The 13,648-nt window shown below is 45.3% G+C and overlaps 1 protein-coding gene and 1 non-coding gene across 4 annotated transcripts in view; both read left to right on the forward strand.

The window, feature by feature from the left end:
• Nucleotides 1-889: 889 nt before the first annotated feature.
• The window catches only part of TUFT1 (tuftelin 1), a 44,096-nt gene continuing 31,337 nt past the window's right edge, over nt 890-13,648 (forward strand). The window contains exon 1 of one of the 3 annotated variants that reach the window (XM_027097602.1): nt 890-1,014. In XM_027097602.1, the coding sequence (XP_026953403.1) occupies nt 955-1,014 (60 nt within the window). In that variant the 5' untranslated portion in view covers nt 890-954. The remainder of the gene's footprint in view (nt 1,015-13,648) is intronic. The other 2 variants (XM_027097600.1, XM_027097601.1) reach the window with 2 other exon arrangements.
• Nucleotides 3,316-3,438, forward strand: LOC113615444 (small nucleolar RNA SNORA11). Its single transcript, XR_003431006.1, has one exon. It is a non-coding gene; the product is annotated as a small nucleolar RNA SNORA11 (small nucleolar RNA).

Genomic DNA, 13,648 nt, shown 5'->3' on the forward strand with positions numbered 1-13,648 from the left:
GGGGAAGTTTCTGTCATCCCTGCCCTTGTGTTGCCTTGAAGAGAGCTAGCTGTTCACCAGAGCCTATTGCCAGATTTAGGGGTTCTGCCCACTCAAGAGTGGGTCAGACCTCTTCTTGTCTGGTGTCCATGTGGACCATAGCCCAGTGGAGAAGCCACCTGCTGAGAGCAGTTGGGCTGGAAGAGGCTCCAAGGTCCTGCTTGGCCATCCTCTATTCTAGGCCCTTAAGATGCTAACCTGGGCTTAGAGAGCAAATGCCACTGGAGAAGTTGAGGTTCATCCCTTCTCAAGAATGCAAATTCCTTTTAAGGCAATGTGTCCCACCTCTCCCATCCATATTAGGGCAGCTTTGGTATAATAGCTTCTGCAAAACAAGCCCCACCCAGAGCCAAGCTAGCTTTGCCTTTGGCCTGGGCTTCCTGCCAGGGAAGGGCACCTGCCAGACTGGCTTAGGCCAGTCTGAGTGAGCTGGTCTTGGGAGCCTGTACAGTGGAGGAAATGTTTGCTCAGCTCCGCAAAGCCTACAGGCTGGCCTATGTATAAGGAGAGGAGAATGTATGGAAGCTTTTTTCGAACTCCTCATCCTCTAGGGGCAGGCAGGGTGATTCTGTCTTACCAATACTGGTCTTGGAGTTGAAAGGAGAGGGCAAGACTAATGTTTAAGGTACAACCATACATAACGCTAGGCAAAACTTCAGTTAAGCAGAAAAGCAGCTCCTAAGCCCCACCTTTAGGTAAATCTGAGAGAGCGCAGATGGGCGTGCCCTGAAACGTCTAGGCCACGCCCACTGCATCCCTTTGCTCGCTTGCTGGCGAACGGCGTCCTAGGGGCGTGTCCTATCGTGCCTCCGCCCGTGACGTGCCTATACAAGGAAAGGTTCGGCGCGCGCCAGTCTGGGAGAAGTCGGACCGCGGGGCCCAGGGTTGGGGTCCCAGCTGCGACCCCAGCAGAAGATGAACGGGACGCATAGCTGGTGTACACTGGTGGATGTGCACCCGGAGGGGCAAACCGCGGTAAGAAAAAGCGTCCGCACCGCCTCCCCTCGCGCGGTATTCTCGGTTTCTAATTCCGCCCTTCCAGTGCCCAGCGAGGAGTTCGCTGACATCACCTGGTGCAGCGCTCGGTGCGGTCAGCTCCTCGCGGCGCTTCTCTTTTTCTGCCGCTTCTCGGCGGGAGGTGGAATCCTGGGGAGTTGCGGGATGAAGACTGTTTTGAGGCTCAAGGACAAGGGGCGTCCCTGCCCTTTGGGAGGACACTGCGGCTCCTGCCCGAACTGAGCGCGGATCTCGAGGTGCGCGCTGCTCGGGCGTCCTGTGCGCTGCTAGATTGCGTCGTAGGAGAATGAGCTCCAGGGACGGGATCCCTGTGCTCTTTTGAACTTTGGTTCCCAACGAGGGGGATTAGGCTTTTCTGTGGGTCCTGGTGACCTCAGGGGCCCTTCAAAGAACTTCATGGGGCTTTGGGTGAGCAGTAGCAAGACAAAGGGTAGAGAGTGAAATCCTAGGGCTTGGACTGGAGGGTGGGGGCGGTAGAACTCCAGGTACGTTGAGATTGGCCAGGGACTCTTACCTTTCGCTAGGTGGGGATAGGGCTGTCTGCTTGGGGGTCACCTCTCTGCTGAAAGAGGATTTCTCCTCTTTCCCCCCATGGAGGGTCTCCTGCTCCCCTCCCCCCGTCGGCCAACCGGTAGCTTCCTGAGACGTGTTGTTGGTTTTGCTTCCGTCTCCAGCCTTCAAGCCCGGGGCAAGTGGATGGAGGGGATGCCAGAACCTGGGCTGAGAAGGGGAGGGAAGTGACTTACGCGAGAGCTTCTGGACGGAGTGAGAGTGGGGGAAAGAGGAGTGCTCACCCGTCTGCTCCAGTGCTAACCGATCTGCCCAGCTCCCCTCACTGCCTTGGCTCCCAGTACCTGGTCTCCTCCCCACCCCAGCAGACTGTATGATTCTTCCTCTCCAGAGGCAGAGGAGGGTAACTTGTGGCTGAGTGTTTCTAGGTCTGCTGGGGAACTTAACCCAGAATGGGTGTGTATTATTTCATCAATTTCTAAGCTATTGTGGGGGGGAGTGAAATGAGAGACAAGGTGATGGGGCGTTTGTATGCCTCCATTTCCCCCACTCCACTCCGATTCTGATTCCCTTCCCCTCTTCCTCTCAGCATGCCCTTGAGATAGAGCTAACCCATGTGCACCTGAATTATGGCTCTTCAAAGAATATTTGTTGACTAGTTTCTCATTTCAAGTTTAGGGTATACATGATCACTTAATTCTGTTCACAGTCCCCTCTCTGTTTCTGCCCAGGCTGTGAGAGTTTCCACCACATTACAATTCAGGTCTTGCTACTGCCCAACCCCAGTACCTCCATGCCTCATCTTCAGTAGATAGAAAAAATCCATCCTCTATCGTGTCAGCCCCAAGTCCTACTCCATGAGCTTGCTCACTGTTTTGGGATGGTTGAGGCAGGGAACGGGGTATGAGGAAAATAAAGGAGAGGGGTGTTTGCACTTCTTTTTGCTTGCTGTAGAAAAGAGATCCAGAAAAGTCTTAAGTCTAAGGCATTGGCAGTGTTGAGAATGAATTGACACTCTCTTCCATCCCTCGATGTTTTGCTGCTTGTCTGGCGGGGGAAAATAGCGGATTGAAAAATAGCAAGGAATTCAGACAATCTCCAGCCATAGATTAGTTTGAAGCTTATCAGAGACCTCTAGAATGAGGGGGAGACAGAAATTCCCTTTTATTCTTTCTTTCTAGGCTGGGCTTGAAAGTTATTTGACTTCAAAGGTGGGAATGACATAACTATTGCTGAGATCTGGTGTTAAGAGACATTCCTGAGCTCTTAAGGAAGGGGAGGAGATTGTAAACAATCGATCAGTCAGGAGACTAGCTTTTTCCTGGATTCCTCTCCTCTGAGCCATCCTGCAGATAGAATTTATGGCTCTGGACAGTCTCCAGGAACCTCTTGTATATTCACACCATTGAAGGAGTGCTCAGTGCATGTGTAAAGTGAGTGAGTGAATAAATAAACGAACAGATGTTTCTTCTGGTGTCTGCAGCGTAGACAGTTTAACTGTCTGGTGTGTCCTAGTGAATGTCAGGACCCTTGGACTGTGTTGGTATTTCTCCACCAGCCAGGCCATATGCCTCAGTGCACTGCACATGGACATGGAAATATGGCTAATGCATTCTCTGGGTTGCTTTTATTGTTGGAGGTAGATGTGGCAGGTACAGGGAGCCAGTGTTTTTTTTCCCAAACTGCTGATCATAATCGCATAATCACTGAGATCAACTTAGTGGGTCAGAACCAGCGTTAAAAAAGAAATAGATGTGCTCAGAGCAGGAAGCCGGAAGAAATGGTTCCTCTGTTTACAACACACCCAACAGGAATCATTGTAACAAGGAGCTCAAAACTTGTGGCCTTCCTATAAATAAATACCCTACAGGTGTCCCCCTGTACCTCTACTGGGCAGGACCAGTGGGAAGGGATCAATATTAGACGAAAAGTTGCAGTATTAGAAGAGTTTGCCTTTTTTAAAAATTTTATTTAATTTTTTATTTTTGGCTGCGTTGGGTCCTCGTTGCTGCGCGTGGGCTTTCCTTTTAGTTGATGATGATGAGCGGGGGCTACTCTTCATTGCCACGCACAGGCCCCTCATTGTGGTGGCCTCTCTTATCTTGGACCACAGGCTCTAGGTGCGTGGGCTATAGAGCGCAGGCTCAGCAGTTGTGGCGCACGGGCCCAGCTGCTCCGCAGCATGGGGGATCCTCCCGGACCAGGGCTCGAACCCGTGTCCCCTGCATTGGCAGGCAGATTCCCAACCACTGCGCCACCAGGGAAGCCCCGAGTTTGCCTTTTAGATCCTGTCTAGTCCATGCATGGGTGGGCCATGAGTGGTCTTATAGGCATAAAGGCTTTGAACTCTCTTTTCAAAAAGGAAGAAAGAGATTCCAGCTATATGCCATTCTGGAAAAGGTAAAACTATGGCGACAGTAATGAGATCAATGGATGCCAGGAGTCTGGGGGGAGAGGGGAGATGAATATACAGAATACAGAAGTTTTTTAGGGCAGTGAAAATGCTTTGTATGATATTATAACGATGGATATATGTCATTATACCTTTGTCCAAACCCATAGAACGTGCAGCACCATTCACTTCGTTAGAGTGAACCCTAAGGTGATCTGTGGATGTTGGGTAATTACAATGTATCAATGTATGTTCATCTTTGGTTAAAAAGTACCATTCTGGTGAATGATATTGATAATGGCTATGCATGTGTGTGGGGAGGTATATGAGAAATTTCTGTACCTTTCTGCTAATTTTGTTGTAAACCTAAAACTGCTCTAAAAACAATAAAGTCTTAAAAAAAAGAAATAGAATTAACACTCTCAGAGTGTTAGGGTAGACATTTTGGCAAAACTTTTGTTTCAGTTATGTCTGTGTATACATATTATATATATGTGTGTGTGTGTGTTTATTTGATTGTGATGTAAAATGTATTTTTTAGGTCAAAAAAGTTTGCAAACCACTGTAGTGAGTTACACTGGCAAATAAAAGCACAGATAAACCTCAAACTCATTTTTTTTAGACATTCCCATTTAAGTTCCCTTATTATAAGCAATAGAGAGTGGCTCCAGCTAACTTAAGCAACAGAGGAATTTATTAGACGGAAATGGGCAACACAGAGGATTTAAGGGAGAGCTTAAAAAGTCCGAACCAAGGGAGTCCTGGGGCCTGGGTAAGTGGAAGGTACTAATGGAGGGCTTCTGCTTCTGGGTGAAGTGTTTCCAGCTGTTTTAGGTCTTTTTGCCATTCTGCTCAAGATTCCAAGAGGGTGTCACTGGCCCCTTCTCCCCCTTGGCCAGGGCATGTTGGGGTTCCTTGATTGACAGGCCCACCGGATTGCCCAGTGAAGGAGGGAGATTCTCCAAAGCCAAACCCAAGTGCTGTTATCAGTGGAGGAGGATGGAAACTGTGGCAAGAGCAACAGTAGACTTTGATTGGCATGATCTCTGATTTTCTTTCTTTTTCCTTTTTAATCATTTTTTATCAAAGGAATACATGTGTATGATTTTAAAAAGATCTATTAATATCAAAAGGCCTTTAAAAGAAAATTGTAAGCAGTTCCCTACCCAAGGCCTGCCCAATGGAAGTTACCACTTTTAACTCTTTTAGCTCTTTCTAGTGTTTACTGCCATGTTTCTAAATAGTATGCTTATGATTTATCAGTTTTAGACATCATTGACTTCCTATTGTAGGAATTATAGGAAGGTTTATACTCCCACTCCTTACATGCTCCCTTTTCCTTCTCTCATCTTCCCAAAGAAATTATATCACAATTTTTTTTTTTTTTTTGCGGTATGTGGGCCTCTCACTGTTGTGGCCTCTCCCATTGCGGACCACAGGCTCTGGACGCGCAGGCTCAGTGGCCATGGCTCACGGGCCCAGCCGCTCCGCAGCATGTGGGGTCTTCCCGGACCGGCGCATGAACCCGTGTCCCCTGCATCAGCAGGCGGACTCTCAACCACTGTGCCACCAGGGAAGCCCCACAACTTTTTTTATATCATTATTGGAGTATAATTGCTTTACAATGGTGTGTTAGTTTCTGCTTTATAACAAAGTGAATCAGCTATACATATACATATATCCCCATATCTCCTCCCTCTTGAGTCTCCCTCCCACCCTCCCTATCCCACCCCTGTAGGTGGTCACAAAGCACTGAGCTGATCTCCCTGTGCTATGCGGCGGCTTCCCACTAGCTATCTATTTTACATTTGGTAGTGTATATATGTCAGTGCTATTCTCTCACTTCATCCCAGCTTCCCCTTTCCCCCTGTGTCCTTAAGTCCGTTCTCTACGTCTGCATCTTTATTACTTCCCTGCCACTAGGTTCATCAGTACCGTTATTTTAGATTCCATATATGTGCGTTAGCATGCGGTATTTGTTTTTCTCTTTCTGACTTACTTCACTCTGTATGGACTCTAGGTCCATCCACCTCATTACAAATAACTCAGTTTTATTCCTTTTTATGGCTGAGTAATATTCCATTCTATATATGCCACATCTTCTTTATCCATTCATCTGTCAATGGACATTTAGGTTGCTTCCATGTCCTGGCTATTGTAAATAGTGCTGCAATGAACATTGGGGCACATGTATCTTTTTGAATTACGGTTTTCTCAGGGCATATGCCCAGTAGTGTGATTGGCTGGGTCATATGGTAGCTCTGTTTTTAGTTTTTTAAGGAACCTCCATACTGTTCTCCATAGTGGTTGTAGCAATTTACATTCCCACCCACAGTGCAGGAGGGTTCCCTTTTCTCCATACCGTCTCCAGCATTTATCGTTTATAAATTTTTTGATGATGGCCATTCTGACCGGTGTGAGGTGATACCTCATTGTGGTTTTGATTTGCATTTCTCTAATGATTAGTGATGTTGAGCATCTTTTCATGTGTTTGTTGGTAATCTGTATGTCTGCTTCGGAGAAATGTCTGTTTAGGTCTTCTGCCCATTTTTGGTATATCACAATTTTTGACTAAACTATGATTCTATTAATAACATTGTGGTTAAGAGCCTAGTTCTGGGAATCTGACCCAGTGGACTAGAGTCAGGGCTTCAGTGTTTGCTTTGCCCAAGATCACTTTGGTAAATTACTTTATCTCTTGTCTCAGTTTCCTCCTCCTTAAAATGGGGATAATAATTGCACCCTTCTCATAAGGTTGTTGTGAAGAATGCATATGAAACATTAAGCACAATGCCTGGCACACGGTAGGTGCTCAGATGTTAGTTGTTATTTTCTGTTACTTACTGGCTAGAGTGTTTTATCTTCCCCCAGTCAAGGGATGGAGAAAGAGTCTGGGAACTCTGTGGTCTGGTAAAGGTTTGTTCCTTCTCATTATGTTGATGTTTGCTCTTACATGTTTGCTCTTACATGTTCCTTTCCCCTTTCCTCTACCAGTGGAGAGTCTTGAGGATTAGAAGGAACCTATAGGTAGACCCAGAGTGAAGACCTGCGTAACCTTCGCTAGTCCCAACTCAGCCAGGACTGTCTTAGAGTGATATAGTCAGGGTTCATATTTTAGCATCCCACTCTGGGCTCCTTTCCTCCTCCTCCTTTTTCTGAAATCATGGCCAAGGCAGCTGGTATCCCATGATGCACTGGACTCTGATAAAGTGATTCCCTTTAAGTATCCTATCAGTGTTACCCTTCCTTAGAATATTTGCTCTCCCCTCCCCCACCCACCACCAGTCCTCTCTACATTTTTTTATGTTGATCAGTCTAGGCCAGAGAGGTTCTCTCAATGCCTGAGTGGATTTGAAATTTTATATCAGTTGCAGTCTGAACCTTTGTCTTTACCCTGGAATAGGTGTCATTCCTTTAGGACCTCAGAAGCTGCATTAGTTACATACCAAGTCTTTCCTGAGACCAAGTCTTTCCTGAGCCCGACTCTTTTTTTTTTAAACTAAAGCTGTAATTTACTGAACGCTTACTATGGGCCTCATTTTCTTTTTATAACAGCTTTATTGAGATATAATTCACATACTGTACATATCACCCATTTAAAGTATACAGTTCATTGGTTTTTAGTATATTCACAGTTGTATAGTCATCAGCACAACTGATTTTAGAATACTTTCATCACCCCATAAAGAAATCCTGACCCATTAGCAGTCACTCCCTGTTTTCTTCCAACACCCCCCCAATCCCATCAGTCTCTTTCTCTATGATTTGCTTATTCTAGATATTTTATCTAAAAGTAATCATATAACATGTGATCCTTTGTGACTGGCTTCCTTCAATTAGCATGTTTTTAAGGTTGATCCATGTTGTAACATGAATCAGTATTTCATTACTTCTTATGGCTGAATAATATTCCATTGTATGGATATATTATGACATGTTCATCGTGAATAAATGTGAGTGGACTTTGGGGTTGTTTCTTCTTTTATTTTTTAACTTTTATTGGAGTATAGTTGATTTACAATGTTGTGTTAGTTTCAGGTGTACAGCAAAGTGAATCAGTTATACATATATGTATATCCACTCGTTTTAGATTCTTTTCCCATGTAGCCCATTACAGAGTATTGAGTAGAGCTCCCTATGCTAGACAGTAGGTCCTTATTAGTGGGTGGTTTCTTCTTTTTGTCTATTGTGAATAATGCTGCTATGAACATTTGTTTACAAGTTTTTATGTGGATTTACATTTTACTTTCTCTTGGAAAGAAATACCTAGGATTGGAATTGCTGGGTGAGAATATTTGCATTTTAAAAGGGGATTCATCTGGAGTCATTGATGCTTACTCCAAAGGAATGAATGAATTCTAAAACGGTGGAAGCCCTGGCTCTGTGACACCTGGGTGGGGAAGAAACTCCTGGGCAGAGGAACCATTCAAGTTTGGTGACTGCCTGTTCCTTCCACTCATGAGACCTGCCTCAAGCTCAGCCCATAAATTCCTCCTCACTCCACTCCATCTCCCCCATTCATTGCCAAGTTCTCACCTTCAGGAGCACTACAGCTGATGTCTCCAAGCCTGCCAGGAATTTGGGGAATCCTGGGCTCTGTGGGAGGACCGGGTGAGGAGGCTTACCTAGTCACCAGGCTTTGGGCGCCAAAGTTTGCCCATATTTCTCCCGGGTGGGAGTAGCGGGGCGGTGTGTGCACGCAGATGGTTTTGGTTCCACACACGCGTGCTCAGAGCAGGTGGGACAGGTTTCCTCGCCTGCTGGTAATTGTGGTATGTGCCTCTTTGGGTCATGATGCAGAGTCTTGTGAAACACCTTTGTCTCTTAGGGGTGGGGATGTTTAGTTGAGGGAACAGGTATGCGCCAGGGAGGCTGTTGGCCCAGATTTAAGCCTAGCCAGCAGGGGCAGGAAGAGGAGAAGAAAATACAGGGGAAAGAAGAGGAAATGGTCTTCTAGGGCCTGGAGGCAAAGAAGCAAAAATCACAAAGCAAGGTAATCAGAGACTAGAGAGGGGAGAGGGTGCTGGGGACCTCGGAATTCCAGGCTGGCTGGGCACTAGGTGGGTTTCGTGAAGGGAGATTGGCTGAGCAAAAGGGTGTCTTTCTCAGAGTGGAGAGTTCAGGAGCCCACCTCCCTCTATGTACACACTCTCACTTCCAGGCCCTGGTGTTTCCCTGTGCTAGGGATCCAGGGAATGAGAAAGGCTGCCCCATTTAGGGTGCCACCCTAAATCCCTTTTTCTCATTTCACCTCCCAGTCATCCTGGTCAGCCCTCTGCATAGAGCTTGTCCAGCCCATGCCTCTGGGCGGGTAGCCAGATAAAAAGCAAATACCTGTTCTGTTGGCTAATCTGTGGGGAGGAGCAGGACTGATTCTTTGTGCCATCCCCAACAAAGCACCATCTCTGACCTAGAGAGCCCTGCAAAAGGCAGGACCAAGGGTACCTGAGATCTGTGAGCTGAGTGGGTTAGCAGTCTCAGCTAAGAGAGGGTCATCCCCCAACCACTGCATCCGGCCTCTTTGACTTTATTGGGGCTTTCCTCATCCTGACCTCTTGGGAACCATTGTTTCAAGGTGCTGGCTATTCCCATTTCTCAGAAGGGGAAAATTGAGGTGGCTGCTGCTGTAGCCACTTGAGAGACCATGTACCTTCCCGGTGGGAACAGGGAACAGGGTTGAGGGACAAAATGGTGGAAGAGTGGGTTATATAGGGAGAGGATAAATTAAGGATGCTGGTTTGCAGCTCAGGGGCAATCTTCCACTTCCCTTACTTCCTTCTCGGAGTCCCTTGATCCTCACCTGCCATCCAGTCCTCATGGCCCTCATAGCAGCCTGGGGAGTGGGAGCTGGGGAAACGTATTTTCCCATAGATCTTTCCCCTATTCACATGAGCCAGTGATGTGAGAACCTCCGGGGCCTCCCTGATATATCTCTGTATCGCCCCTCCTCAGCGTCTTGATCTCTAAGCCCTCAGCTCTGTGTTGACCCCCTCCCCACTCTGAGGCGTGAGTCACAGCTGCAGATTTGTTTGAACAGAGTGGAGAGGCTGCCTATAATTTGGAGTTGGCTGGGCTTCTCCCCAGGAATGTTTATGAGGTTAGAGACTGCTTACCTTGTGATTAGCTCTGCTCCTTTTTCCTTAGAGAAGATGGCTCCCCTTCCTATCTTGCTGTTCAGAGAGCACCCAGTGGGGACCACCCTGCTAGACATCTTGGGGTATCCCTAAAGCTCCCTGGAGCCTGCTCACAGCCTCGGGGTCACTCCAGCCCCAGAAAACGACCAATGGCACCAAGCAGAGAGGGGCCTGGGTTTTCCTTCTTGGCTATGGTTTGGGGTCGTGGGGTGAAGTCTGTGGCCTTACAGACCGGATCCTCTGGTCCTAGAGGATGAGGTGCCAGAGAGAACCCTAGACTTAGTCACAGGCTTCTTTTAGACAGTTTGTCTCACCTACTCTCCTCCCTTGCGGTCTTTCCAGAGCTCCTTGGGAAAGTTAACGCTGCCTTACTTTTGTGAAGTGATTTATGGTTTGCAAAGCACTTTCACACTGTTCCTACACCTCTACCTACCCTGCCTAAAGTGTAGGCAAGGTAGGTATTATTACCCCCGTTTTGTAGATGGAAAATTGCCCGGAGAAATAAAATGATTTGCTCAAGGATTAGTAGGGGTCGGACTCAGATCCCACCTCTAAGTTTAGTACTTTTTCTTTCCTTCTCTTTATTTTATATATTTTATTATAGGAATGTCACACAAATACATTTTTGTTGCAGAAGTTTAAATCACTATAGAAGTACATGGACTGAAAGTCCCTGGACTCCCTTGACTTTCTCTAGCTTAGTGTATATGAATTCAGTGCTTTTCTGTTGTGCTTACTTTCAAGAATTGCCAACGTGGCATGGTGGGTAGGAGCACAGACTCTGGAGCCACAGGGCCTGGGTTTGAATCCTGGCTCTGCTCCTTACTAGTTATATGACCTTGGGCAAGATACTTAACTTCTGTGCCTCAGTTTTCTTGTCTATAAAATGGGAATTTATACCTACCATATAGTTGTGTCGTGAGGATTAAATGAGTTAATACATGTAAAGCACTTAGAACAGTGCCTAATAGGGCTCAGCATGTAGTAATTGCTTTATTTAGGAACCGGCAATTACCAATACTATGAACATATGTGTGTACTTAAATAAATAAGAAGTCACATTTTATGAATGAATTTGTGACTTGCTTTTTTTTCACTTAATATGTCTTGGAGGTCTTTTCCTGTCAATTTATAGAGGTTTATTTATCAGCAGTGTAGTATTTCATGGTGTGGATGTTACCATACTTGACTCACACACTCACTTACTCAAGAATATTTATGCTGTTTCCACGTCTTTAACTATTGTAAAGAGTATTGCAGTCAACAGTTTTACACACATATCTTTGGGCAAATGTGCATGGATTTTCATAGGCCATATTCGTAAAAGTTGAATTACTCAAAGGGTTTATAAAATATGCAAACTGTTTATTAATATCACCAAATTAGTTTCTAAAAATACTTTTATAATCTCCAACGATATACATGGGAGATTAGTCTTTTTCCCTGCATCCTCACCAACCCTAGGTATTATCAGTATCTTTAAAATTTGCCAGTCACTTGATCTAAAAATGATATTTCTCGACTTCCCTGGTGGTCCAGTGGTTAAGAATTTGCCTTCCAACGCAGGGAGCCGGGGTTCGATCCCTGGTTGGGGAACTAAGATCCCACATGCTGCTTAACTAAGCCGGTGCGCCACAACTACTGAGCCTGCACGCCACAATTAGAGAGCCTGAGCACTGCAACTATTGAGCCTGCGTGCTCTAGAGCCTGAGTACCTCAACAAAGAGCCCACATGCTGCAACGAAGATCCCGCATGCTGCAACTACGACCCCATGCAGCCAAATAAATAAATATTTAAAAAAATAAAAATGATATTTCTGTAGGATTCACATGAAGTAACTCACTCGCTTTACTGAAAAGCAAGAAAGGATTCTTGTGTATATGTCAAGTTTTTTCTTTTTCTTTTTTTTTTTTTTTGGCCACACCGTGTGGCCTGTGGGGTCTTAGTTCCCTGATGACCAGGGATCGAACTGTGCCATGCGCCCTGCAGTGGAAGTACGGAGTCTTAAACCACTGGACCACCAGGGAAGTCCCTATATGGGAAGTTTTAAAGCAAAGCAATAAAATGGTCCTGGTGTACTGAACAACCAGGTTAAGAAACAGAACATTACCCATACTTTTGAAGCCCCCTGGGGTCCTTTCTGGATCATAACCCCTCTGCTTCCTCCATAGAATTTGTGAATTTTGTGTTTATTTTCTTGCTTTTTATTATGCTTTTACTGCATGCTCAAGTGATATCTTGCTTAGTTTGACATGTTTTGAACTTTGTATACATGGTATCTATATTCTACTGCTTACTTTTTTATATAACATTAATTTTGAGATTCCTTCATGTCAAAGCGTGTAGCTGTAGTTCATTGTACTAATATGCCATATTGCATTCATCCATTTACTTGTCAGTGCACCATTTGGGTTGTTTCCAGTGTTTTGCCGTTGCAAGCAGTGCTGCTGTGAGCATACTTCTATGTGTCTCATCTTACACTTTTTAACTCAGAATTTAATGAAATTCCCCCCAAATGATAACTCATTATTATTTTCATTTGCATTTCCTTGATTACTGGTAAGGTTGAGCATCTTTCATATATTTATCAGCCACTTATATTTCTTCTTAGTGTTGCCTTTCTTGGTCTTTGCTCTTTTTTTTTTTTTTTCTTGTTTTCCCCTTTTCATGTCTGCTTTTTTCCAGTATTCCCTACCGCCTCTCTAAACTGAGGAATCTAATGTTCTCAAAAGAAAGAGAATTGGGAAAATCCTGGACCACATTACCTGAAATTCACACAACATATATTCTTTGATATGCCCGCTCTAAGCAAGGCACTGTACTAAATAAGCCATCGAGGTCTTCAGAGAGCTTATGATTTTATTGGGGAGATGAATGAATAAGTAGTTATGAAGGAAGGGGACCAGTGTTACAGTGTAGGATATGTAGGGTGCAGTGGTTGCAGGAGCAGGCTCTGACTAAGGAGTGCTAGGGTCGGACCCTTAGAGCTGAGCCTTCAAGGTTGACTGGGAATTCTCCAAGGAGGCAAGGGAGGGAAGCGTATCCCTGGAGGAGAAAACGACATGTACACTTGTGGGGAGGTGGGAGTGTGTATTGCATTGGAAAACTCATCAACAGAAATAGAAATTTGGATTTGGATGCCTTCCTGCAATTGGATCAGGAACGTTTGGGACAGCTAATGTAGGGTACAGGTGGGGTACTGGTGGGAGTCAAGACATTATGTGATATACACTGTGATAGGTCTGATCATGCAGGGACTTTAATGCTACAATAAGGCGTTTTAAATTTTTTTGTTTGCTTTTTTTAAAAAAAGCATACATTTATGTATGTTAAACAATAACATACATACATAAAAGTGCATATATCATATATGTACAGTCAAGTAATTTTCACAAACTGGATGTATTTCTCTAACCATCACCCAGATCAAGAAGCAGATCGTCAAGAAGCCCCCTCTTGTCCCCTTCTAGTCATTACCTACCCTCCACCCTCAAGGGTAACCACTGTCCTGACTTCTGAAGCATGTATTAGTTTTGCTTGCTTTTATACTTTTTA

This window comes from Aethalodelphis obliquidens, unplaced genomic scaffold (assembly GCF_003676395.1).
Source record: "Aethalodelphis obliquidens isolate GAN/ISIS:26980383/991018 unplaced genomic scaffold, ASM367639v1 scaffold116, whole genome shotgun sequence".
Lineage (NCBI taxonomy): Eukaryota > Metazoa > Chordata > Mammalia > Artiodactyla > Delphinidae > Aethalodelphis > Aethalodelphis obliquidens.